The following is a 27,767-nucleotide window of genomic DNA, read 5'->3' as shown; positions in this document are numbered from 1 at the left end:
TTAATGGACTGGATCCAGGATCACTGGGTCCTGGTCTCATGTGGTCTTTGGGTTTGTGTTGATTCTGGTGATGCTGCCTGTTTTCATTTGTGATGGTTTGATTATCTCAAATGCTGTTGCCTCCACAGTGACAATAGCAGAGGGTAGTGTAGCATTTAGTGCAAACTGGGAAACAACACAAAGTAGAAACTAAATATAAAAGTCCATGTTAGACTTCAGACTGATCAGTCTGATCGCTCAGTGATCACTGATTATTGGTTATTGATCAATGACTATTCTCATACTCTGTCTGGTTTAAAGTCAGAATTTGAGTTGAAGACATTTCTTCCATTTGTCAAGTCAGAGCTGCTCTGGTTCAAGGTTGGAGTCAGACCAGTCTCTGTTGGTGTGTCGTTGTGTGTTGTCTTCAGATCTACGGTGCAGAATTGGATTAAAGAAATGACCTCAAACCTGAGTCTGTTGGATGCTGCTGGACTCTGACTCTGCTGGACTTTGTTAGACTCTGTTGGACTCTGACTCTGCTGGACTGTTTAACTGTTGGACTCTCCTGGACTCTGCTAGACTCTGCTGACCCTCATGGACACATTGATGGGAAACCAAATGTTTGGTGTTTTATTTGAGACCCATCAGGTCTGTCTGTTCTGTGATTGGCTGATTGATCTGTCCAGAGCTGATGGTATTATTATCCAGAACCAGTTCAATTTTATGTCCTTCAAGTCTGGGCTTATTCAGGTGTCTGATGATATATATGCCACCCCCCGATTAAAAACAGGTATGTTAAGTTAACTCTCCTGTTGGAGATCTGGAAGGAGCCCTTTAGGACCATCAACTGCTCTGATGGGCTAATGCTAATGCTACTGCAAGAGGAGAGGGACAGTAAATGGAGTTAACCTCAACCTTGTAAAAATAGGTGACTTGACAACTGTGATGACCAATCATAGATTACCAAATGTCCTGTTGGTTCTGTTTGTCTGAGATTCCATGGAAACGGCCTCCATCTACATGCATGCATTTACCAGTGACACTGGTTCCTGTCATGTTAGTGGACAACAGATGGACATAATTATTGACGATATTTAGTTAGAGTTTGTTTTGGTTTGACCTGTTTTCATCTGAGCTGTTTTCTTGGCTCTAGCAGATGAATGTATTCAGGAAAATTAAACTTCTTTAACGTTCTCTGACTGTTCCAAAAATTAATTTAAGAAAAACCTTTGAAGGAAAGGAAGTTTTTTTTCCTGAAGCTGAAATTAAACAGATCATGACACCTTTGAAGCTCAAACAAACTGATGAACTTGAGTGTTATCATGTCTCTGTGCCACTGAGTTTGTGGATATAAAACCAGGTTCTGGATTAAACCTGGTCCGTAATGACAGACCAGATCTTCTCAGTTGGATCTGATCTTTAATTTCTTAAACAGAGTGAAGGTCCTGTGGTGGATCACTCCCAGTCAGGATGTGGTTGTATGGTTCAGGTCAGTGGGGGTGTTTTGTTTCCTCAGCTGTGACTGTCAGGCTGAAGAATGTCTGATGGTATGTTTGGTTCAGGAATTTCTGAGGCCATTTGTTTGTCCTGTATTGGACCCCCCCTCCTAAACTCAGGACCAGATACTGTACTTTAAAACCTAAAGAGGACCTGGGACTGGTTTGTGTGGAGTCCTTCTGGTCTTTGCTGCTTGGGTCTGACCACTGCTCTCTGACTGATGCTGATGGGTGCTGGTGCAGAGGGAGAGGAAGCTGGTGTCGTCATGTTTGTGGAATGTGAATTGACATGAACCCAGAGGGAGGGGGCGGGGCCTCTGACACTTCCTGTTCTAGCCTCGATTCATCTGAGTCTCAGATCCATTTGGATCCTGGATCAGGGTTTTATGAAGTCATTGTTTTGTCTGTGTTTACAGGAGGAGTCCAGGTCCAGGCTGACTGGGTCTGGGTCTGAGAGTTCAGGTCTGGGTCCAGGTCTTAGTGTGAGGGATTTGGACACTATTAAAACCTCCTGTTGTGAGTGTTGTTTCCCATCTTTCTTCTTCTCTTCTCTTTCTGTGTTGATATTTATGTTAAAACTCATCCACATGTTTCAGAGTTTTGCTTTGTTTTCTTTTTTGTCCAGTTCAGAGTGACATCGTGTCAACGTTGATCTTGTTCATTTTTCCTTTAACTGTGTGCGTCTTATTTTACTTGTGCTTTTTGCATAATTTCTCCTGTTTCATCTTTTCTGAATAATATAAAACCATAAATGTCTGAAGATTGACATCAGCCTCCCAGGTTAAATTTTTTGTTGTTTTCTTTACATTTATTTAACCACATAAGTCGGCTGAGAAGCAATTCTTATTTCCAACAATGACCAAGTGGCAGCGGCATGTGGCTAATTATACATATGTATAAATATATTTATAATTACATATATAATGCTCTGATTTCTCCTGATAATCAGTGTTGTCAACTGATAGGAACATTTTAACCAAGGCTCTGCTCGATGTCAGTCACATGTTTCCTTTCCGTGTCTGATTGGTCAATGAGAGGCTGCTGCTTTCAGAATCTGATGGATATGTTTCCATCCCTCAGCAGGGGATTCTGGGAAGTCGGATCCATTAAGAGTGTGGCAGTCCCATCAGAGCCGCTCTGATGTCTGAAAGCTGTAATGACTCTATAACCTCCTCCATTAGCTCCGGCCACATGACCTCTCGCCAGTAGGAGCTGAGTGTTACAGAGACGCAGGGAGCAGCTGAAGCACTTAAACACATCATCTGCCTGACCAATCAGAGCTCAGTCTGATGGCAGACCGTAAACACCTCATCCCCCTCGGTTGGTTCCACCCTTCATCCACCATTTATTTAACAGGTGATGCTGAGGCCTCCTGTAGCAAAGATCTCTGGGATTTGCAGTCACACAAAACATGTAAAGTACCTCTGAAATAATTTTTTTACACCAGGTTAACAGCACCATCTGGTGGATGTTTCTACACACCACAGTCATCCTCAGACTGAGTTTGTGTTGAGGTACAAACTAGTTTTTAGTCCAACCAGCAGAGTCCAGTCAGAAAGGTCTGATGGACTCTTGGTATCAGCTGGTGTCCGTTTATAGTCCGTAAACAAATTTTCAAGAATCTTGTTCTTGGAAACCATCAGTCAGTGACTTGATATTTGTTGCGTATTTGTTGTTGTCTTTATTTCACGCTTTGTTGATGAGATGATGAGACCTTTCATCATTGCTTTGCATTTCCTCCCCAGGGCTCGGCCTGAAGACGCTGATGTGGACGTGGCTCTGTTGACCTCGAGGCGTGTGTCAGAGGTGAAAGATCATGATGACGACGGTGGCCGCCGAGTATGACCACATGGAGCTGCAGCAGCAGTACAGTAGCAGCAATGACACAGTCAACAACCGCTGGGACGATGACTGGGACAACGAGAACAGCTCCGCCCGGCTCTTTGAACGCTCCCGCATCAAGGCACTCGCAGGTAGGTGACAGTCCACCTCAAACCAGTGTGCCTTAAGCTCAGCCAAACCAGTCCATCTGGCCTTAACTGGTTCACCTTAAACCAGTCCGCCTCAAGTCTGTCCAACCAAAACCAGTCCACCTTAAGTCACTCTGCCTTAATCCTGTGTCGGATCAAATGATGTTGTGGCAGTTTGGGATTGTAAACACTGTCAGTTGGTTAAAAGATGGCTGCCTCCTGTTGGTGACACAGATCGACTCCAGGGTTCAGTCCAAACTGGCTTCTGAGATTTACCGCCAGGTCATGTGACTCATGTAAACATTTGCAGTTCAGGGAGGGAGCAGCATGGGGCAGCAGTGTTATTCACCGTCATTCACTTCAACCAGTCACTAAAGAGTTAAATGGATTATGCATGAAACATTATTTATTCTTTAATTGCTCAGGTTTTCACTGATCAGAAACTTTTACGTCTAACTCGATGTCCATCATGGCTTCAGGATTAGATCAAACAAATGTGTTTAAATGTGCAGTCGAGGCACATGGGTAACGTAGTATTACAGGCCAGACTTGTTGGCATATTGATTATTGATCCATTGGCTACAGGACATGTTTGTCTTCAGGATGTTTGTTTCCTGTTTCCTCAGCGTTTTCTCAGGAATGTGAATGAACAATGACAGGAAGCCCCCCTCCCTGCCCATACCCTAATGACATCATTCACACACTGTGCCCTCATTGGCTGGGGACTGAACCCCTCCCCCACACATCCAGAATGCACTGTAAAACTCTGACATCAGCAGCCACTCAGACACACGTAATCTGACAGAGAATCCTCACTATGTCCTGTCTGTGTTATGTGTCTGTATTTGTTTGTGTTTACATCTTATTGTTTCATTCAGTCTTGATGATGTGACGATACATGATGATGTAAAATAAAAACTGGATCTTTCACCTCAGACACATTGAAATGAAAGAATAAAAGGAGCAGAAAGGACACATATTACTGTTAAAGTAAGTCCAGGTCCAGGTTGGTTTCCCTGTAATGGCTGAGTCCTGACTTGCTCAGAGGTGTGTTTGTGTTGGTTTAATTTTTAGTAGTGCACCATCAGGGGCGTTTCCTGCCCTGTTTGTGGTGGGCGGGGCCTCTGTTCATGTGTGTTTGAATGAGGAGGGAAATAAGGCGAATCACAGCGTTCACTCTGACCTCTGGACTGTGAAACTGAACACAGCTGCATCTTAGACACTTCACTGGGATGGTTGCTGAAGCTGCTGAGGTCAGAGGTTGTGTTTAAACTGAGTTCACTGCTGTGACGGACAGGTGAGGGTTGTTTTCCATCCTCCGTCCGATTGGACAGGACATTGTCGTGGTTAAACTGTGTGATGACTTGTCCATCTTCGCTCTGACGTCTGCTCTGGTTGTACTCTGAATCGCCTGGCGATGGAGGAGTGGGCGTTGCCCGACCCGTCGCAGCAGGTCAGCTACAACCAGCTGGAGGGGCGCTTCAAACAGCTGCAAGGTAAGAGCAGAAGAAGAAGGTCAAAGGTCAGCACAAAGGCATCAGGTCCCATCAGTTGATATCAGTAATTGTCAGCATGAGATCATTATCTTCTGAGTTTACAAGTTGATTTATGGAAGAAGGTAAAAATGTTAATGAAATAGAAAAAGAAACAAAATGAAGAAGAAGAAAAAAGAGAAGCTAAATGAAAAAGGATGCTGGAAAAATAAATGAAAACGAAGTAAAGATGTGAAGAGCTGGAGATGCTTCTGTCATTTCTTTTATTTTGATTTAATTCAGGCTCAGGTTTGTGCTCTTTAACGGTGCGTGACTCTTCTACGCCCCCTAACGCTTGCTGCTCAAGCACTTTTCACCATCTTAACATGAAATATACACATTGACCCATTGTCTCTCTCTGACCATCGCTGTATTTTTTAATCAACATTTAATTTTTAAACCAGCTTTTTCTGAGATTTGTGGAAATGTTTTGCGAAGCTCATCATCCCTAACAAGAAGTGAACATGGCGTTGTTGTTCAGTTTGCTCTGTGTCTCAGATTAGTCTGATCAAAGCCCTCATCTCAGGGTGCTTGCGCAGGTCTTGAAAGTCTTAAAAAGTATGAAATTTTGAAATGCTTTTTTCCAGACCTTGAAAGTTTGTGTGGAAGTCTTAATAAAGCATGTAAAAAAAGTTTCTCTCACTGTCAAAGGCACATAATCTTGTAAGACAAGAAAAACATTAGGAAAGTGTATAAAAATTTTTTAATACGATTTCACTAAATGGTCGGTACTGCTATGATTCTAGTGAAACTTGTGTGTGTGATATCCATGCAGGTTTGTAATTTTCATATGTTTTGAAAATGTTTCTATCAGTAAAACATAATTTACTGCGAATTATGCATTCATTCATTCATACATTTATTAACATGAACTTTTCCACTACACACAACAGGTACAATCTCAACCAAAAAGGAGGCACACAAGTATAAAAGTACATAAATTCAAGGTCTTAGGGAAAAAATGGCAGTTTTGAAAAAGTCTGTAATTTTTATTTGAATTAAGAGCAAACACCCTGTCATCTGTTCAAACCTGATCATCACATCAGAGCCTGAGTCTGAGGCTTTGTTTCCGGCCGTGTCCTCGCCCTCTCACTCAGGATGTCCAATCAGTGGACAGGAAGCCGCCGTTGACCTTTGAACCTGGCAGCTCCACACAGCCAGCCCAGCTGACCTTTGACCCTTCGGCTCCTTAACAGTAGTTAACGTTTAAGAGGTGACACCCTAAAACAAACAGTGAAGACAGTTTATTATCCGATGTCAAACAGAGCAGGCGATTCAGTGAACGATGAAACATTTGACACTCGATTGGAGAAAAACCATCGTTTGTACAGTTGATTCAACACAAACTGATCTACGTTCAGTATTTAATGAATTCATCCCTTTTAGTTTTAATTATAATGCACATTCACCATGGCATCATATCAGTGGGTGCATTCAGTGTCACCATTCATTTCCATCCATAGTCTGATTAGTTTCCATCCGATTTTGTGTTGATGATGTAGCGTCGATGCTTTGGAAAGTCTCCTCCGTCACATCCATCCCTGTGGTTCAGGTCCTGACTCTGTGGTGTCCAATCCATGTGTCAATGATGTCTCTTTGACACTATAATCCTGATAAATGCTGGTGTTTTCATCTGTGAACAGGAAGGAAAACTCCACTGATGTTCATTCAGTTTATTTAGGTTCAACTCAACTCATTTAATGGACACAGAACATAGAACCTAGTCTTGAACAAGTGAAGAACCCACATCACAACACACTAGGTACCAGGCCTGATGGGTAAGGACTTCAGTTTTCTCTTCTGACCCCGATGGACCATCACTGGAACAGGGTCAATCTGGACTCATCAGATGATATGATTTTTGTCTGTGGAAACTCAGTCCAATCTTTATGAACAAACTGATGGTGAAGGAATGAGAAGCCCCTCATGCAGGTGAATGTTTTGTGTAATTAAGCTGTTAATTTTCTCCTAATTATCAAGTTCCAAAGCTTATAACTCAAGGACAAAATGAATCAATGACACCTCATTTAAAGGTAATAAAACACAAAACAAACTGACATAAAATAATCTATTTTAGTCTGGTGTTGGTTAACTTTATTATCCAAAGTGGAGAATTGTCTTTCATACTGTAGGTTTGTATATAATCTAATGTAGTGAAACAAAACAGACATGAAAATCAGAAACACAAAAAACAAAATTGGCATTAAAAAACAAAGACGGTAAAACGCTGAAGATCTTTGTTTCAAATACAGGAGTTCATCAATTACAGGTATTTAACAAACTAAAAACAGAAAAAATGCCAACATTTTTTCAAGTTCTTTGTCACAGATGTAACGTCATGGATTCACTGTTTCTGATGAAAATGTGACTGATTCATCATCTTCCTGTTTTTATCCATCAGCTGACAAGAAGGAGGTGAAAGGTTTAAAAATGAAAGTGCTTCAGTTGGGCTCTAGCTGTTGATTGGCTGTTTGTCAACTGAATGTGGTTGGATTTGTGTTTTATTCCTGGTGGTGACTTTTGTTTCCTTGTTCAGATGAACGCGAGGCGGTGCAGAAGAAGACATTCACCAAATGGGTCAACTCCCACCTGTCCAGAGTCTCCTGCAGGATCACAGACTTGTACATGGACCTGAGGGATGGACGCATGCTCATTAAGCTGCTGGAGGTTCTGTCCGGAGAGAGACTGGTCAGTACCGGGTCCTGGGATGGGGGGGTTCCACAGTATAATCATACAAGTAGGAAGTAATTCTACCTTTTAAAAGTGAAAGTAGCAGGAAAATGAATGAATTTCAGGAGATTTGGAAGCTGATATTTTATTTATCTGTGATGTTCCCTCTAGATAGATGGATAGATAAACTTTATTGTCTGTCACAAGTGACAGAAATTCTTCTTTGACAGGCTCCTATAAAGAAACACACTAAAAACAAACATTTAAACAAAACAAGTTAAAACAACTTTCAAGTGCAATCATGCTAAAAAGGAGGAGGGGTGCATTTAAAAACAGCAAAGTGTTCATTTTTGGTTATTCAGCATGGTTATTGCGGAGGGAATGAAGGATTTCTTAGATGTTTTTCTGGGCCAGTGGAATCCTATAGCATGTGCCTGATGGCAGCAGCTGGAAGCAGTGTTGGAGGGGGTGAGAGAGGTCTTCTGTGATCAGGGTTTGAGATTTTCAACTCATTGGACTAAAACACTGCATTTGCATAATTTTACATCACATTATTCCATATTGTTATAATCCTTACAAATTGACTGATTAGATTCTAAAGTCAAAATAAAAATGTCCAAAAAGTCCACTTCATGGTTAAGTGTCTGTAATATGTGAGTGGATCTGATGAGACATTTTGTATCTGAGGAACCAGGCTCTGACAGGCACCGACAGCTGCCTCCAGTTTCCATGGAGATGGATAAAGTGTGTACTTCTAGACCTGAGGTTACATCTGGTTCCTCTGTGACCCAATGCTAACATTAGCATCCATTAGCCGTCCTGTTACTGTTAATTCCACTTCCACTGGATGTGGAATGTTCTGTCAGTGTCAAAACCTTACTGTTTGTAGGCTGTTTTATTCGATTCATCCTTGCTGTGAACACAATTTATGCACATTTAATGCACTCAGGACATAACACCAACGCAGAGTGAAACTGACAGAACATCAAATGAAACTGATACGATCTGGTATACACACTATTTTGCGCTGGTTTTACTTTCATTCACACCAGCTGAAGGGCAGAATGTGGTTGGTTTCAAAGGCTGGACAGGTTTCTGCTGATGTTGATGTAGAAGGTGATCACGTCTGATCTGTCCTGTCACGTTTATTCAGTGGAAGACACTGAATTCAGACAAAGACATGTTACTGTGGATTTACAGTAAATAAAAGACAGGAATCCAGTGTGATACCTGGTCCAGGTGTGTCCTCCTTCCTGTTTTCATCTGTACACACATTAATGTCTGGTTCAGATGTGAGTCTGGGTCTTCCTGAAGTCCAAGGACACTTCACTGTTCTGTCTGACTTCCTGTGCTGTATTCAGGGGCCTGAAGGAATGTCGCTTTTATCCACATCCTGTGGAGGAAACACTGGCTCAGATCTGAAACCTGCCATCTCTACTTATCATGTAATGTCCACCTTCACACAATGAACCTGAAATACTCAGAAGTGAATTGATCTCTGACCTTTGACCATAACATAGTGTGAAAGTTTTTTTTTTTTACTCAGTGTTTTAATTTCAGATAGAAGTCATACATCCATGAGCGCAGAGCAATATTGAGGTGTGAAGGAAACTTAATAAGGACATAGGAAAAGAGCATATGAGTGTTCGAACACCAGGCAAATGTTATGTTGGTCGATGGTGGTAAAGCTACACTGTTTGTGAAGCTGAACAACATAAACCACATGTTGGATACTTCCCCTGACGTGTTCTTAGTATGGTCTTTAATCCAGGATATAAACATGGCAATGAAAATATGACTTCATTACCAAGGTTGGAACAGAAATAGGACTAAATAAAAGCTAAAGCTGATAGCTAATAGTCAGTCCCACTCATTGTCCTGTCCAGTCCTATCTGTCAATATGGAGCCTGAATCCAGACCATTTGGTGCAAAAATCAATCTATGGACGATGAGCATAAAGATCTAAATGATGTGTCTGAATCTACTGACCTCCATGTGCTCATTGTTAATTTCACCTGTCGAATTAAACATCATCTGCTTCCATGTCTACTGACATTGAAGCTCAGATCGACCTCCTCCAGATCCTGATTCCGTCATTTCTCCTCCTGAAGATCCAGTTCACTGATCCCATTTCAGTTTTATGAAGGCGTCTGTGATGAAGGAGATGAACATTAATGATGACAGAACCACAGGCTGTGAAGGTCTACCTCATCCAACCTGAGCCCAGGTTCTGCTGCATCAATGTCACCTTTTACACCAACCAGTGTTAAAGCTATACCGTATGATGTGGCATTTTTACACTTTTCTTTTGTCATCTCAAAATGCTCCTAATAAGTGTGTGTCAAACTAAAATGTAAAAGAAATCCACCAGGTATTGAAACTCAAAAATGTTTAATTCTCATATATTTCTGATAAAAGTCTGACCAATCATTTTATTCGGTCTGAATGAAATAATTGGCCGAACCTGGCTGAGCCTCCTGTCAATTATCCAGTACGGCCGTACAGCATCTGATCCATTATCGCCGTCTCACATCCGATATGTGTACCTCTGAATATGACGCTTCACTGGCACTGCTTCTCCTGTCACTGACCACAGTCTACTGTCTAAGGATGTGTATGGATAGAACTGACATGCACATGTGGAAGGGAAAAAACGGATTTATGAACAGAAACGACAACTGAGGGGCACAAACAGGAGTCTGATGAATGAATGATGGAGATAAAAGTCTGGAAGTCAGCTGTACTGGACTAAACAAGGCCATGGTCAAGGCAGACAGTCATCCTCCAGGAGTCTGGGTCTGCTCGAGGTTTCTGTCTGTTAAAGGGAAGTTTTTCCTCGCCACTGTCACCAGTCACAAGTGTTTGCTCCTGGAGGATTCTGTTGGGTTTCTGTAAATTGGCTTAGAGCCTGGTTTTGACCAACTCTATATATAAAGTGTCATGAGATAACTTTTTTGTGATCTGGCGCTATATAAATAAAATTTGATTGATTGAGTGATTTGATTGGTTTTCCCCTGTAAGTTGCTTTGGAAAAAAGCGTCTGCCAAATGCATAAACATAAACATAAACAGGTCTGCATAAAGGTCAGCTTTTATGACGGTGGGACTCATACAGGTACAATTACATGGTGTCACACAATGTAAGATGATGTAGGATGATAAATGTATGGACTGTGAAACTTCAAATGTCCACATAAAATTCGCGGAGGCTGCGCGTTCACAGTGCGCGCGTCCATCCCCTGGGCACTACAGTGAAGACACTGACCCAGCGCTGCACACACCAGAACCTTAAATACAGGGTCTACTGATGAAACAGGAGCCGCGGGCCCGCGGCAGGTGGATGATGTATCTGATTACTGAGGGAGAGGTCCGCGGACATGCCAAAACGGACCAGACCTCCACCTCTGCTTCCTCCTCCATTTCCATCGCACATCAGGTGAGAGGAGGGGAGCCTCAGAGCTCAGGCAGAGGGAAGGGGACGGGGACGGGGCTTTGGAGGGAGGTGGGTTGTTCATGTTCAAACTATTACTAAGTGCAGTGAGAAATGCCACATCGGTAGGTATAGCTTTTAAGTACAGAACATATGGTTGTATTCGACAGCTGTGATAAAACATGATGATCGTCTGCATTCGTCCACAGTCAGATCGGCCCAATTCGCCGCTGCAGTGCATTGTGGGATGTTGTTGTGTCCTCTCCTTTGGTAAAGGATGGTCCAGTGGATCGGTTGCTGATGGAGACACTAAAGGAAGCCTTTAAGCTCCTTTCCTTTTCCTTTGGAGAATTTGCACAGATATTAACACTCACATACTTGAGCTAATTTTACTCAGTTTGGAACAGAATGAGTAAAACTGACTCATATTTTCATGTATTCATATGTAAACGCTGACTCCATCTGACCAATCACAACCCTCTGTCTGTACCTTGTCTTTCTTTTTGGTCCATCAGCCGAAGCCAACCAAAGGCCGGATGCGGATCCATTGTCTGGAGAATGTGGACAAAGCTCTGCAGTTCCTCAAGGAGCAGCGAGTTCATCTGGAGAACATGGGGTCACATGACATCGTGGATGGAAACCACCGCCTCACGCTGGGCCTGATCTGGACCATCATTCTTCGCTTCCAGGTAAAAGGCATGTTCAGGTCAGATGAACAGACAAGATGGTTTCATGTAGTTGATGCAGAAGCTGTTGAGGCAGAACTGAGTCAGTATTCCACAAAAGTACAGATCTGCATTCACATTGGAAGATACCATTAAACTTTTCACACCCGCCCTCTTCATACGTTATTGTATAATCCTGGTGCAGACTTTAACCTGGTCTCCAGACTCAAGACCTTCTTGTTGTGGATCTAGTCCAGTATTTATCAAATCACACTCTAATGCTTTTCTGTATCTGTTTCTGATTTTATAATGGTTGTGTATTGGATGAACTCTTTTCTGTTCATTCTGCTGTTCCTCTGGGTCCGTTTCCATCCAGTTTCGTCATATTTACCATTGATGGAGCTGCATTCGTCCTCTTTCAGATGATGTTTGGGCCAAAGTCCAGTGACACAATATGAACTATGAACCTTGACAGGACAGGAGTGACAGGAGTTCCATCCAACTGATCATTAAACCAATAAGAAATCAGACTATTCTGTTGGAATCCACTAAAATTCACTGTTTACATCCACCACTTTAAATGGTTTACACTAAATCTACAGAACATGTGCATCAGCCTTCACACCAGTCTACTGTAACTCACACTGGAAAGGTTTAATGATCTGAGGAACCGACTGAGAACCAGAAGGAACCTGAGAAGCAGAAGACTCTAACTGAAATGTCAATGTCAGAGTCTGTGACTTCACTGACCAAAGTGGAAGTTATCACCATAGTAATCATGTATAAAGACAAACAGCGAGGGGCTTCTTGCCTGTAATAATTGTCATACATTTTATCTTTTAAGAGTGTGTTATCATGTAGAGGTGGATTTTCATCTGAACTGAGTTTCCTTTCACCATCAGTCTATCACTGACAAACTCCTCAGCATACTCGGGTTTATTATTTCTTGTGGTCATTTATCTTCGTCTTTATCTTTCCTCTGACTTTACTTGGTTTGACACGTTTCCCACCTGCAGCTCAGAGCCCCGCCCCCCACACCAGGACTTTACCCAGTAACTGGCCTCTGATTGGCCGGGTCGCTGTCAGTTATTAACCTCACGGGTTAAAGTCTTGATAACTTCTGTTCCATGTCGTCATGGAGACATCACACTATCCTGGAGCAACCTTTGACCTCTGCAAATTCCTCTACTGAGCATTGTCATTCAGGTATTTTATCCTGAAATACAAATAGAAACAGTAACTAGTAAAAAGTGACTGAAATTAAAAGCCAGGAACTATTAGAGATTAGTTGTCATTGCTAGTTGTGTCCAAATTAGCTGAATGACTATACTAATGTTAATGTGGAGTTAGTTTCAGTAAAAGTCATGAAGAAAAGTAAAACTGTCTAAAGTTTTGGAAATGTGGAACTCTGTTTTATACAAATAACTCTAATATGTTTGATCTTTGACACTTTGGAGGATTCAGAGCGGGAAATCTAACATTTCAATAATCAGAATAATAGGTAGGTAGATAGATAGATAGATAGATAGATAGATAGATAGATAGATAGATAGATAGATAGATAGATAGACTTTATTTCAAACATATGTAGGCAAAAGAAATCACCAATTTAAACAGGACACTCCAATATATTGAAGGAAATAAGTCAACCAAAAAAGACAAATGTCACACAATATATAACTATTTCATTGTGGCTCTTTAACAATACTTTATGTCTGAAAAGGAATAGAAAGAAGCCGAGTGTAAATTTTCTAACCCCAATTTTACGTGACTTGGCTAATCAGCTAATGTATACAGTCCATAAAAAAGAATTGGTCAGTCATTAAATTACAAAAAAGGGAAAAAAAATTGTAACACTCAATCAGTAAGTATTACTGTTATACTCCCGTTCATTGTTATCATTTCACTGGAAAATAAGGTTTTTATACATTTTTAATTTTATGATGTTTTCACACTGTTTGATATTTAGTTCCATTCTATTCCACAAAACCACTTCGCAACGTGAAATGCACATCTTGTTAAGATTTGTTCTGTCGAAACGTTGTTTCATATTTAGTTATGTCTGTAGTCATACCCATCCTCTCCATCCTTCAATAATTTCTGTATGTTACTAGGAAGTAATTTATTTCTTGCTTTCATCATATTGGAGCAATACAAAAAAAACCAACATGGAACCAAAGCTCTAATTATCAATGAATAGAGTGATGTATGTTTTGATTGGAGCTTTATTGGTTATTTATTTCATTTCATTACCTTCTGTTTTCTGTTTTGTTTGTGGTTTGAACTCTGTTCCAAATGGATTTTTCCTGATTTTATATGAAATATGTATTTTTAATGTAGACATAACTGTATATATAGAGATATACTTTTCTTTTTTGCATCTTGACTTGGGTTTATAGTAATGATCACTTTCTTTACTTTTCTAATATTTTCATTCTTTCTATACAGACTCATTTTCTTCGTTCTTTCCACATGTTTGAGGTTAATGTAGAGATGTTGTGGTGGTGTTTGAGGGTCAGTGCTGCCTCCTGCTGGCGGTGTTTGACTTGTATCTCTGTCTCAGATTCAGGACATCAGTGTGGAGACGGAGGACAACAAAGAGAAGAGGTCAGCCAAAGACGCACTGCTGCTCTGGTGTCAGATGAAGACGGCTGGGTGAGACACTCTGCACCCCCCCCCAAACTGGACCACAGTCCAATCTGGGCCCAACCAGTCCACACCACATCTCCTGGGTTTGGTCAACAGGGGACACATCATTCAACCAAACACCGACTTGCTGACATCTGCCCTCATTCGTTAACTCTGCACACTTTTAGTTTCTGTGTCTTTTGGATCAAAGTGACGACAGTGTTGAACTAGAATTTTGACTCTGATGCTCTAAAACCATAAACTGTCATCTCGCCTGATGCTGTGGTTCCTGGTTTGCCAAATTCACTGTTCACAGGAAATGATATTTTATGTGAATTAACTATAACATCCTAAACTATACATGAACTAGATTCACAACCTCAAATGTAAATGACTGAAGTAAAGATGTGGAACTGTATGAGTCCTCATCAAGTATTTAACTCTGATCTGATTTAGTGTAAACATCTTCAGTTCCAATCAATCAACGTTTAGCCCTGCATAGAGTTAGTTTTACTCTACAGTGTAAATGGTTAGGGTTAGTTTTACTGTACAGTATAAAGGATTAAAATTAGTTTTATGTTTAGACTATCAGAGTTGAGTCAGCACTGGCGATAGTTGATTTGCTCCTGATCATTCTGTTCCAAGTGGACCGGAGTGTCATTATGTTCCACCTGTAAGTGTCTGCTCAGTGGAAGCATGGTATTGGTTCAGCCTTAACACTGATCCAGCCCTAGAGTGTGTCTCGTCAGTTTTACAGACGTCCCTTCTATTGTTATGTTTCATGGTGGTGTGTCCACTGGCGTCTCTTGTCCATTTCCTTAAAGGGTGCCTGTAGTGAATTTTCATTGCTAGCTATTTCAGAGGGTCATGTATAATACCAGTGGTTCTGTCAGGCAACTTACATTATAGCCTGTTGTCAACTACACACGAGTATAAAGTCACTGCTCCATCAGTCAGACATGGTCAGAGACATGTTATCTCCTTCACAGGGTGTTCCAGCACTGGTAGTGATGCAGAGTCATTGTATTGTCTGATTACCTGGGCTGTGGTGGATTGGTCACTGACCCCATTCAGCCTACACCAGTCTGAGACGACACATTATCGGCCAGTGCAGGGTCACGTCTCTAGGACTTACAACTGTACAAACAACAAGTGTGAACACGTGTTTACCACTCATTGTGCTCACTGACTGCTACTTGTTTACTCATACTGATCACCTGGAAACAATGTGGGTACGTTACTTACGGCTGGCAATAGCTGCTCCTCACTGGTTCTGCCCAAGCACGTAATTCACATAATAAATATGTCCAGTGTGGTGCATTTATAGGAATTTTTCTGAATTTGTGCCTCTCACGCTTATAAGTAATACACAAAGCACAATTAATGTCATAAGCATACACTTTAACACATCCATGACCTCACCTCATCTCCATAGCGACCAGATTTCGCTATGTCGGCTTCTCATGTAATTTAATGAAGATCGGTTGCAGCAGGTCTCTGTGTTTCCTGATCATTGTGTTTTGTCGTCAGGTATCCAAACGTGAACATCCACAACTTCAGCACAAGCTGGAGAGATGGCATGGCCTTCAACGCCCTCATCCACAAACACCGGTATGGCACCTTCCAGGAAATACTGACAACACAGACACTGTACAGCTGTTGTTATTAAAAGAATCTGTTTCTTTCAGGCCTGATCTGATTGACTTTGACAAATTGAAGAAATCCAACGCTCACTACAACCTGCAGAATGCCTTTAACCTGGCAGAGCAACACCTGGGCCTCACCAAGCTGCTGGACCCAGAGGGTGAGGAGACCCTGTTTAACATGTATTTAATTAAAATAGGGCTTTTAATCAATGTCCACCGCGTGGTTCTCAGCTGTAATGAAGGAATCCAGTGTTAAATCCATGAGCGACTCAGGTGTTTGTGTGTTGCAGACATCAGTGTTGACCATCCTGATGAGAAGTCTGTCATCACTTACGTGGTCACATATTACCACTACTTCTCCAAAATGAAGGCCCTGAAGGTGGAGGGTAAAAGAATTGGAAAGGTCTGTCAGCGTCAACACTCACAGCTCTTGGTCTCAGAAAAACACAAAACATCATCCATTCATCTGGGTTTCTGGACCTACAAGTCAGCATGGGGTTTTCATGTAACACAAATTAATCTGTTCAGGTTCTGGACAATGCCATTGAGACAGAGAAGATGATCGAGAAATATGAGTCTCTGGCTTCAGACCTGCTGGAGTGGATCGAGCAGACCATCATCATCCTCAACAACAGGAAGTTTGCTAACTCTTTGGTGGGCGTCCAGCAGCAGCTCCAGGCCTTCAACACCTATCGCACTGTGGAGAAACCTCCAAAGTCAGCATCTCCTCCACCTCCAGCCCCTGATTCACCTCTCTCCTGTGTCTGATGTGTCCAACTCTGATGAGCCTCTGTCTGTTCTTTTCTTCAGGTTCACAGAGAAGGGGAACCTCGAGGTCCTTCTCTTCACCATCCAAAGCAAAATGAGAGCCAATAACCAGAAGGTTTACATGCCACGGGAGGGAAAACTCATCTCTGACATCAACAAGGTTAGAAGCAGCAGTAGAGGTGGAGTTGGAAACCTTGTATTTTACTGTTTATATTTGTATTGGAACCGAAGAACTGTTTCCATTGATTAATTTTAAAATGTTCTTTTCTATTGTGTTGAACATGTCTTTATAAACAGATTTTACATCTGTGTAGTAGAACAGTTTAGTGTTGGAGAACAGTCGGAACAACAGTGTAATGACAGCAGAAACCTGTACTGATGACGTGTTGAGGGCATGTTCATGGCGAGGTGATGGTGTGTTCATAATATGTTGATGGTGGGTTTCTCTGCAGGCCTGGGAGCGACTGGAGAAGGCAGAGCATGAGAGGGAACTGGCCCTGAGGACGGAGCTGATTCGTCAGGAGAAACTGGAACAACTGGCTCGACGCTTTGACCGTAAGGCAGCGATGAGGGAGACATGGCTCAGTGAAAATCAGAGGCTTGTATCGCAGGTGAGAACATGCATCATCAGGGGACCACCCTTGATCAGAAGATTCAGACTAAAAAACAAGTGAAGTTAACCGCAATGATTAGACTTGCTAAGAATTCCTCAAATAAGGATTACAGCTTCAGAAAAGTCATAAAGCTTTTGACATAGATGGTAAAAACAGTCAACTAACTACAAAATTTATTTAAGTCCACCTAAAATGAAACTGAAAATAACAAAAATATATTAAAATATGTATTAAAATTAAATTAGAATTGCAGTATATTCTGTACATATATATATATATATATATATATATATATATATATATATATATATATATATATATATATACGAGGGCTGTTCAATAAGTTCATGGCCTCACCCAGAAATACTGGTTGTTATAATACAGGATGTTACATTCTTTCGTGATGGGATAGTGATGCTTGAACATCGATGGACCAAGTGCATTGCTGTAAATGGAGATTATGTTGAAAAATAAAATATAAATTATCAGTCTGTGTTGTTCTGTTCTGGGTGAGGCCATGAACTTATTGAACGGCCCTCATATACATACACACATATATATATATATATATATATATATATATATATATATATATATATATATTTACAAGTCTTAGTTTTCTTCTTCTTTACATTTTCTAAATAAATTTTAATTTCATTTTCAACAACATTTGATGAACTCGTTACCCATTCATCTTTTCTTCTCCAGGACAACTTTGGTTTTGACCTCCAGGCTGTCGAGGCAGCCACAAAGAAACATGAGGCCATCGAGACAGACATTGCGGCATACGAGGAGCGTGTGCAGGCCGTGGTTGCCGTGGCGAAGGAGCTGGAGGTAGAGCATTACCATGACATTAAACGCATCGCCGCCCGGAAGGACAACGTTATCCGGCTGTGGGAGTATCTCCTGGAGCTGCTGAAGGCCCGCAGACAGAGGCTGGAGATGAACCTGGGCCTGCAGAGGGTCTTCCAGGAGATGCTCTACATCATGGACTGGATGGACGAGATGAAGGTATGAAGACACAAACACTTTAGTTGCAAATTCCAGTTTGATCACTAATGATCTACATCCACCCTGTTCAAAGATGGAGATGAGAATATCAGCTCCTGTGATCGTGAGATCTGTGTTTTTGGCAAGTAGATGCTGCTGCTGTCTCAGGACTATGGGAAACACTTACTGGGTGTGGAGGACCTGCTGCAGAAACACACCCTGGTGGAGGCAGACATTGGCATCCAGGCCGACAGAGTGAAGGCGGTTTCCACCAATGCCAACAAGTTCTCAGTAAACGACAGTGGTGAGCAGCAGCAACTTCAGATGAGTTCAGATTAAATGTGTCTGAAAGCCTCCAGACTGACATCTGTGTCTTCTGTTTAGGCTACAAACCATGTGACCCTCAGGTGATCCAGGACCGGGTGGCCCACCTGGAGTTCTGTTACCAGGAGCTGACCCAGCTCGCTGCAGAGCGCCGTGCCCGTCTGGAGGAGTCCCGCCGTCTCTGGAAGTTCTTCTGGGAGATGGCGGAAGAGGAGGGCTGGATCCGTGAGAAGGAGCAGATCCTGTCATCTTTGGAGCACGGGAAAGACCTGACAGGGGCGCTGCGCCTCCTCAGCCAACAGAGGGCACTGGAGGATGAGATGAGTGGCCGTGCCGGACACCTGCAGCACACCATCACTGAAGGCCAGACCATGGTGCAGGCTGGACACTTCGGTGCTGTGAAGATCCAGGAGCGAATTGCAGACCTGCAGGCTCAGTGGGCGGAGCTGGAGCAGCTGGCAGCCGTGAGGAAGCAGAAGCTGGAGGAGGCGCTGGCACTGCACCAGTTCCAGGCCGACGCAGACGATGTGGACGCCTGGACGCTGGATGCTCTGCGCATTGTGTCCAGTGGAGAGACAGGCCACGATGAATTCTCCACGCAGGCACTGGTGAGGAAACACAAGGATGCTGCAGCGGAGGTGGCCAGCTACCGACCCGTCATCGACTCACTCCATGAGCAGGCCACCACCCTCCCCAAAGAGGAGGCGGAGTCCGAGGAAGTGCACGGGCGGCTGGTTGGCATTGAGGAACGCTACAAGGAGGTGTCAGAGCTGACGAAGCTGAGGAAGCAGGCACTGCAGGATGCTCTGGCACTCTACAAGATGTTCAGTGAAGCTAACGCCTGCGAGGTGTGGATTGACGAAAAGGAGCAGTGGCTGAACAGCATGGAGATCCCTGAAAAACTGGAAGATCTGGAGGTCATACAGCACAGGTAGGACCTCAGGCTAGTGCGTCTCTCCTCACATACTGCATCTTTAACCTGGATCATCTGCATTTCTGTGGATCTTGTTTTTGACAGGTTTGAAAGTCTGGAGCCAGAGATGAACAACCAAGCTTCTCGTGTGGCTGTGGTGAACCAGATCGCCCGGCAGCTGATCCATAATGGGCACCCAAGCGAAAATGACATCAAGTCCCAGCAGGACAAACTAAACAACAGGTATGAACAGGTGCTCACATCAAACAAAATTATCCTGCGAACTTATCAGAACTCTGTAAGATCCTCTCATTAGACTTTAAGACAGTGGTTCTTAACCTGGGTTCGATCGAACCCTAGGGGTTCGGTGAGTCAGTCTCAGGGGTTCGGCGGAGGTCAAGACACACACTCGACTCATTAGTTGGGTGTGTGTGTCGGGCTAGGTCTGTGTATATAAACAAACGGCTTCGGAGACTCTTTCTCTGATTGACATCCAATATACGCGGTGTATTGTTGTTGCTTACAGCACTACAACACATCCGGAAGTGTTTATAATCTCTTCCACTCGTCTGACGATTAATTATTTGAGTATTTTCCACATCGTTGTTATGACTTTTGCTACTTCCTGTTAACCACAGAGGCAGCCATGTGTAGCGTTTGTTTACATTTTTCGGTCACCGCACTGGTCAGTTACAATCATGTGACAACCGACGCACCGTCGCTGATGGAGAAATCGTATTACGCTAAAGCCGAGCTAGTGCCGTAATAAAACAACGATCACAAAAATACTGAAGGAGTATTACGAGAACTTTTTTTTTGATACACTACATGCAAATATCTTTTTTTTATGTCAAAATTGCGTGGTTCGGAAAGTTTGGAGCGAGATGAAATGAAAACCGGGTTGACCTGACGGCCTACACATACATATACACAACAGCAGAAGTCACACTGATTTGCAGTAAATAGTCATTATTATTGTAGCCTGATGGAAATTAGGTGATGGGTGTGTGTTAAAATGTTAAAAATGATAGATAGCATAAATACAATAAGTTCATTATTAGAATACATAAGGTTAAAAATTAAAACCATTTCAGTGTGGTAATATTAAAAAAGATCATGTCTTTGTGAAAAGGTATGTAATTTGTTATAAGTTCATGCACTGTATTGGTTTTGTTCTTTGAGCACAGTGATGTAAATGCACGGTTCATTTTGTGCACCAGTAAAACATATGCCGGTGTCTTGAATTTGAAAAAAATCGTATTGTATTTTTTAATAAAGAAGGGTTCGGTGAATGCGCATATGAAACTGGTGGGGTTCAGTACCGCCAACAAGGTTAAGAACCACTGCTTTAAGACAATGATGTTCCCCTTCTCTGCCACAAGGTGGAGCCAGTTCCGTGACCTGGTGGACCAGAAGAAGGAATCCCTTAACTCGGCTCTTGGTGTGCAGAACTACCACCTCGACTGTAATGAAACAAAGTCCTGGATCAAAGAAAAGACCAAAGTGATTGAGTCCACCCAGGAGCTGGGTAACGACCTCACTGGGGTCATGGCCTTGCAGCGAAAACTGACTGGGATGGAGCGTGACCTGGCCGCCATTGAGGACAAGCTGGGTGATCTTCGCGGCGAGGCACAGCGCCTGGCAGAGGAACACCCAGACCAGGCCAAGGCCATCACAGACCGGCTTGCTGAGATCACTGCCGTTTGGGAGGAAATGAAGAACACATTGAAGAACCGAGAGGAGTCTCTGGGCGAGGCCCGGAAGCTACAGCAATTTCTGCGAGAGTTGGATGACTTCCAGTCCTGGCTGTCTCGCACCCAGACAGCAATCGCCTCAGAGGACATGCCCAACACACTGGCTGAGGCAGAGAAGCTCATGGCTCAGCATGAAGGCATCAAGAACGAGATCCAGAACTATGAGGAGGACTACCAGAAGATGCGGGACATGGGGGAGATGGTGACGCAGGGTCAGACTGACGCTCAGTACATGTTCCTCCGACAGCGGCTGCAGGCGCTTGACACTGGCTGGAATGAACTGCATAAGATGTGGGAGAACCGGCAGAACCTTCTATCCCAGTCCCATGCCTACCAGCTGTTCCTCAGAGATACTAAGCAGGCTGAGGCCTTCCTCAATAACCAGGTAATCACAAAAGCCTCTTCAACAACCACAAAAGTAAAACATGTTCCTCAACAACCAGGTCTGCTAACACCAAACACACTGAGGCAGCAGATACGTCATGGTAAAGATTCTCCAATGGCAGGAACCAACAAGTGGAGTTAAAATTAAAGTGTATGTCCACTGTTCTGATCTGGACCATTTCAACTGGTGATCCTGTCACTGTGACTTTCTGAGATTTTTAATCGGTGATGCTTCAATGCACCAGAGATGATGTTTTATTCACAACCATCTCCATGAAATAACTACTTTTTGTAGAACAAATCTTTCCATGAAATATTAATGTTCTTGCTTTAGATGTGAATGATCTGTATCTTGTGGATCCATCTGTAAAGCAAACTGGGACTGTTTTGTCTTATTACCTCTCACATATTCCAGTATTTTGTTCCTACCTGTGTCCTTGTCCTGCAGGAGTATGTCCTTGCTCACACTGAGATGCCAACCACTCTGGAAGGTGCTGAGGCTGCCATCAAGAAGCAGGAGGACTTCATGACCACCATGGATGCCAACGAGGACAAGATCAATGGTGTGGTGGAGGCTGGCAGGCGGCTGGCCAGCGATGGAAACATCAATGCTGAACGTATCCAGGAGAGAGTGGCATCCATTGACAACAGGTCAGTTGCTGAGACAGAGCGTTTCATTCCTCACTGTGAAAGGAGAAGTTTATCTTCATGGATCTGCTCTGAGGTCTCTGAGAATATGAAATGTGTTGACCAAACGTTGTTTATCAGACATAAGAAGAACAGAGAGGCTGCTGTGGAACTGCTGATGAGGTTGAAGGACAACAGAGACCTGCAGAAGTTCCTCCAGGACTGTCAGGAGGTTGGTATCACCCAGGCATCCACACCTAGTTTCCTCTAGTAGAAGAACAGACTCTGGTGTGAAAACTCACTGTGGTGAAAGTGACAAAGTCCAGGCTCTGAAATGTTCTCCAGGTCTATGAGACTGTATGTGTGGATGCTGTTGTCAGGTGTCATGTCACTTTTGCTCATTCAGTGACATTTTTGAGTGTTACTTTCTCTGTCAGTTTTCTGTTTTTCATCTGTTTCTTTTCTTTTTTATCTTACAGTTGTCTCTGTGGATCAATGAGAAGATGCTCACAGCTCAAGACATGACGTATGATGAGGCCAGAAACCTGCACAGCAAGTGGCTCAAACACCAGGCCTTCATGGCTGAGCTTCAGTCAAACAAAGAGTGGCTTGACAAAATCCAGAAGGTATGGAGTGTCTCACCCAGACGCCGCCATGATCTGGATCTGGAATGTGACTGAGGGTGTGTTTGTGTATCTAGGATGGGACGCTACTGGTGTCGGAGAAGCCTGAGACAGAGGCGGTGGTGAAGGAGAAGCTGTCGGCACTCCACGCGATGTGGGAGGAGTTGGAGTCAACCACGCAGACCAAAGCTCAGTGTCTGTTCGATGCCAACAAGGCGGAGCTGTTCACACAGAGCTGTGCCGACCTTGACAAGTGGCTGGCCGGTTTGGAAGGTCAGATACAGTCTGACGATTACGGCAAAGACCTGACCTCGGTCAACATCCTGCTCAAAAAACAACAGGTACAAACAACACCTGCATAAAACCAGCAGGATGGTAGGAGAAACCTGGTAGTGAAGTCAACAGAGTTAGGGTTCACCAGCAACTCACACAATAATCCAAATGTTACACCTAATGTCCTGGAAGTTGCTGAAAACATTCAATCAATTAATCAATCAATTGATCAGTCAATCAAATTTTATTTATATAGCGCCAAATCATAACAAAAGTTATCTCATAACACTTTACATATAGAGTTGGTCGAAACCAGATTCTCAAGCCAATTTACAGAAACCCAGCAGATAAGATTTGCATGTGAAAAGTGATCAGTTTCATTCTGAAGAGTCAGCTTTTTAAAAAACCAACATGGCTCAGTTAAAAATTTTGTTTTTAATAAAATTCCTCATCTCTTCTCATTCCTGTGATAATTTCTAATAAGCAGACAGGAACTTGTAAAATCTGGGAAAAGTGGTGAAATGTGTTTGAGTTTGTCCTAATTGAACCAGTATGATAGTGTCAGTGGTTGTAGTCCAGGTCCAAGTGCTGTGGTTGTACACTTAATGGTCTGCTGGTTCTGCAGATGCTGGAGAACCAAGTGGAGGTGCGGCAGAGGGAGGTGGTGGAGCTGCAGAGCCAGGTGAGGGCGCTGGGTCAGGAGGTGAAGGACACAGATGAGGTGGATGGACGCAGGCAGGTGGTGGAGAACAAGTTCCAGGAGCTGCTGGAGCCACTGCGACGGCGCCGAAACTTCCTGGTGGCATCAAGGGAAGTTCACCAGTTCAACCGTGATGTGGAAGACGAGATCGTATGTACCACAAGAAAAAGAAACTCTGCTGTAGAAGAATTGTCATTTTAGTTTGAGTCAGTTTTATAGCGAATCATTTATTTAATTTATTTTGTGTTATTTTGGTTGGATTTAGTCACGGTTGGTTGTCATTGCTCTATGTGTGATAAGTTGTGTTTTATGGTGTTTGTGGTGTTTTGTTGTCCAGCTCTGGGGTCAGGAAAGGATGGCTGTGGCCACATCTACCGATCACGGACACAACCTACAGACGGTCCAGCTGCTCATCAAGAAGAACCAGGTAAAAAGGTTTAGTCTGAGTTAGACCTTCTGTCAGCACCACAACAATAGACCGGTGTCCAGGTCACATGACCTCCCATACTGGTATAAGGCAGGTTCAGGCCAGCACCACAATTTTGTCTCAAACTTTAGCTTTGTCCAGTTTAATTTAGTGAATAGTGATGCTGAAGGTGACGCTGACAGACTGAAGCTGTTGTGGCTCGTCCTCAGACTCTGCAGAAGGAGATCCAGGGCCATCAGCCTCGTATTGATGACATCCTAGAGCGCAGTCAGAGTCTCCTTAAAGATGACTCGTCTGGCGCCAGTGCCCTCCACCAGCGTTTGGCCGACCTCCAGCAGCTATGGAGGCAGCTGATGGAGGAGGCGGCTTGTCGTCATGGACGCCTGGAGGAGGCGCACAAGGCCCAGCAGTACTACTTTGATGCTGCCGAGGCTGAGGCCTGGATGAGTGAACAGGAGCTGTACATGATGTCGGAGGAGAAGGCCAAGGTAGGTGGGGCTATTGAAGGGGGTAATGCTACAACAAATGATGGTGTGCACAGAGGAACATGAACAGGTTTCTTGTGTTTCAGGATGAGCAGAGCGCTGTCACCATGTTGAAGAAACACCAGATCATGGAGCAGGCAGTGGAGGACTATGCTGAGACGGTTCATCAGCTGTCGAAGACCAGCAGAGGACTGGTGTCTGACGGACACCCAGAGAGGTATTTAACAAGAACTGGTCCACTTCCAACTTGGACCAGGTCTTCCACTAACTGGACTGTGTGTCTGTGTGTTAATGTGTCAGTGAGCGGATCAGCATGCGTCAGTCGCAGGTGGACAAACTGTACGCCGGTCTGAAGGACCTGTCAGAGGAGAGGCGTGGCAAACTGGAGGAGAGGCTCCGCCTCTTCCAGCTGAACCGTGAGGTGGATGACCTGGAGCAGTGGATCGCAGAGAGGGAAGTGGTGGCCGGGTCACATGAACTGGGACAGGACTATGAACATGTCACGGTATATCAACGCCATTCCAGAAGAATACCCAGAATTCAGAGTGTTTCCCTGTCCATGTCCTGGATTCAGTTCAGTTTAAAATAATCCTCAGTGTTTATTTAATGTTCAACACAATGTTTAGCTAAATCCAAGAAAAAAACATCACCTGAGTCTCACAGATTCTGTTAAACATTCACTGAAGCAGGATTTAGGATTTTCTAAAATTTACATGTATCAGCGAAAATCCAGGATGTAAACGAGTCCGTGTTTGTCCTCGAACCTCTCAGGTTTCTTTTCTCTTCCTCACCTGCTGTCATGTTGTCCAGATGTTGCAGGAGCGTTTCCGGGAGTTTGCCCGGGACACGGGGAATATTGGTCAGGAGCGTGTCGATGCCGTGAACCGCCTGGCAGACGAACTCATCAACGCAGGCCACGGTGACGCTGCCACAGTGGCAGAATGGAAGGACGGGCTGAATGAGGCCTGGGCCGACCTGCTGGAGCTCATTGACACCCGGACACAGATCCTTGCAGCCTCCTTCGAGCTCCACAAGTTTTACCAAGATGCCAAGGAGATCTTTGGGCGAATCGTGGACAAACAGAACAAACTCCCAGACGAGGTTGGACGAGACCAGAACACGGTGGAGACTCTGCAGAGGATGCATACAACCTTCGAACACGACATCCAGGCACTTGGGATGCAGGTCAGTCCAATTCACTTGGTTTAGATGAACCCAGGTCAGTTCAGTTCACCTGGTTTCGATGGACCTGGGTAAGTCCCGTTTACCTGGTCTTTATAATTGCAGACAGTGGTGATGTGTAGTGATGTCTTGTGACCTTTGACCCTGGACCAGGTGCGTCAGCTACAGGAGGATGCTGTGCGCCTTCAGTCAGCATACGCTGGTGATAAAGCTGACGATATCCAGCGCAGGGAGAGTGAGGTCCTGGAGGCATGGCGGACTCTGTTGGAAGCGTGCGACGGCCGCAGGCTCCGCCTCCTTGACACTGGGGACAAGTTCCGGTTCTTCAGTATGGTTCGGGACCTGATGCTATGGATGGAAGATGTGATCCGGCTCATCGAGGCCCAAGAGAATCCAGGTCAGACAGAGGTCAAAGAGGTTCAGTTACTGCAGTGAAATGGTAATAAATGTACTTTTACTACATAGTACACACTAAGTACAACGTATTTAAAACAGACATTGTGTAAAACTTCCTTAGGTCATTTTTCTCCTGTTATTATTATTATTATTATTATTATTATTATTATTATTATTATTATTATTATTAATAACAACAACAACAACAACAACAATAATAATAATAATAATAATACTGATACTAATAATATTAATACTAATACTAATAGATCTAATATACAAATTTTGATTTACAAGATCTTAAAGTACAAACAAACACAAGAAACCACAAGAACTAAGTAACTGATGAATAATAATATGTTTATTCCATCGTTAAACACAAGCAGGTGAATGTAGCTTTAAGGAGGCCTGATGTTATGAAGCTGTGGTGCATTTAAAGACCTGGACTGACTGTAAACTGATGTATGTTCAGAGACGTGTCATCAGTGGAGCTTCTGATGAACAACCATCAGGGCATAAAGGCAGAGATTGATGCCCGCAATGGCAGCTTCACCTCCTGCATTGAGCTCGGAAAAGCCCTGTTGGCCAGAAAACACTACGCATCAGAGGAGGTGAGGATGGATGACAAACTAATGCACAACAGCAAAAATAATTGTTTGGTGTCATATCAGACATGAATACCATCAATATCAGATCAATATTGAAGTGTAAAGAATGTTTTTTTTTTCATCTTGAATGAATGTTGAAGAAATCAGAAATGTGTATGTTAAATTATTCATAAAAGACATGAAAAACAGCATTAAAGTCATATTAAGATCAACAAACTCCAAATATTCACAATCAATAAACAGGATCTGGAGTTGATTTTACAAAGACACATGGACTGAAGTCAGATGTATGAAACTCCGTATCCCATGAGATTTTGTGTTTGTGCTGATTGCTGTTTGTGTTTGTTGCTCAGATTAAGGAGAAGCTCCTGCAGCTCACCGACAAACGGAAAGACATGATTGACAAGTGGGAGGACCGATGGGAATGGCTCCGCCTTAGTAAGACACACCTATAAACTCACGCACACACAGGTCAGAGGTCACTTGAGGCTGCTTCTGTATGTAATGTGATGTGGAATCTGACTGGATGCTGCAGTGATGAGTCAGTGCCGTCGGAGGCTCCTCAGGCTGTCGCTGTCCTTTAATGGAGTGTCGTCCAATCAGAAATTGCCTGAAGACGTTGAGTCACTGATGAGGCAGTGACTCAACATCTTCAGACAGAAATGCCAGTTGACGCTAAAA

The 27,767-nt window shown here is 43.3% G+C and overlaps 1 protein-coding gene across 3 annotated transcripts in view; it reads left to right on the top strand.

The window, feature by feature from the left end:
- The window catches only part of LOC115412546 (spectrin beta chain, non-erythrocytic 1-like), a 33,464-nt gene that overhangs the window by 1,396 nt on the left and 4,301 nt on the right, over positions 1 to 27,767 (top strand). The window contains exons 2-29 of one of the 3 annotated variants that reach the window (XM_030125230.1): positions 3,224 to 3,451; positions 7,517 to 7,668; positions 11,595 to 11,768; positions 14,308 to 14,399; positions 15,903 to 15,983; positions 16,061 to 16,176; positions 16,309 to 16,421; positions 16,547 to 16,734; positions 16,829 to 16,946; positions 17,239 to 17,397; positions 18,109 to 18,411; positions 18,541 to 18,694; positions 18,775 to 19,645; positions 19,733 to 19,870; positions 21,010 to 21,766; positions 22,214 to 22,416; positions 22,534 to 22,624; positions 22,872 to 23,018; positions 23,093 to 23,356; positions 23,914 to 24,138; positions 24,326 to 24,415; positions 24,625 to 24,903; positions 24,987 to 25,117; positions 25,201 to 25,405; positions 25,711 to 26,085; positions 26,236 to 26,477; positions 26,948 to 27,089; positions 27,440 to 27,524. In XM_030125230.1, the coding sequence (XP_029981090.1) occupies positions 3,295 to 3,451; positions 7,517 to 7,668; positions 11,595 to 11,768; positions 14,308 to 14,399; positions 15,903 to 15,983; positions 16,061 to 16,176; positions 16,309 to 16,421; positions 16,547 to 16,734; positions 16,829 to 16,946; positions 17,239 to 17,397; positions 18,109 to 18,411; positions 18,541 to 18,694; positions 18,775 to 19,645; positions 19,733 to 19,870; positions 21,010 to 21,766; positions 22,214 to 22,416; positions 22,534 to 22,624; positions 22,872 to 23,018; positions 23,093 to 23,356; positions 23,914 to 24,138; positions 24,326 to 24,415; positions 24,625 to 24,903; positions 24,987 to 25,117; positions 25,201 to 25,405; positions 25,711 to 26,085; positions 26,236 to 26,477; positions 26,948 to 27,089; positions 27,440 to 27,524 (6,052 nt within the window). In that variant the 5' untranslated portion in view covers positions 3,224 to 3,294. Of the gene's footprint in view, positions 1 to 3,223; positions 3,452 to 4,464; positions 4,945 to 7,516; positions 7,669 to 11,594; positions 11,769 to 14,307; positions 14,400 to 15,902; positions 15,984 to 16,060; positions 16,177 to 16,308; positions 16,422 to 16,546; positions 16,735 to 16,828; positions 16,947 to 17,238; positions 17,398 to 18,108; positions 18,412 to 18,540; positions 18,695 to 18,774; positions 19,646 to 19,732; positions 19,871 to 21,009; positions 21,767 to 22,213; positions 22,417 to 22,533; positions 22,625 to 22,871; positions 23,019 to 23,092; positions 23,357 to 23,913; positions 24,139 to 24,325; positions 24,416 to 24,624; positions 24,904 to 24,986; positions 25,118 to 25,200; positions 25,406 to 25,710; positions 26,086 to 26,235; positions 26,479 to 26,947; positions 27,090 to 27,439; positions 27,525 to 27,767 lie in introns of those variants that run through there. The other 2 variants (XM_030125148.1, XM_030125302.1) reach the window with 2 other exon arrangements.

This window comes from Sphaeramia orbicularis, chromosome 1 (genome assembly GCF_902148855.1).
Source record: "Sphaeramia orbicularis chromosome 1, fSphaOr1.1, whole genome shotgun sequence".
Classification (NCBI taxonomy): domain Eukaryota; kingdom Metazoa; phylum Chordata; class Actinopteri; order Kurtiformes; family Apogonidae; genus Sphaeramia; species Sphaeramia orbicularis.
This window is presented reverse-complemented; position numbering and strand designations above follow the sequence as displayed.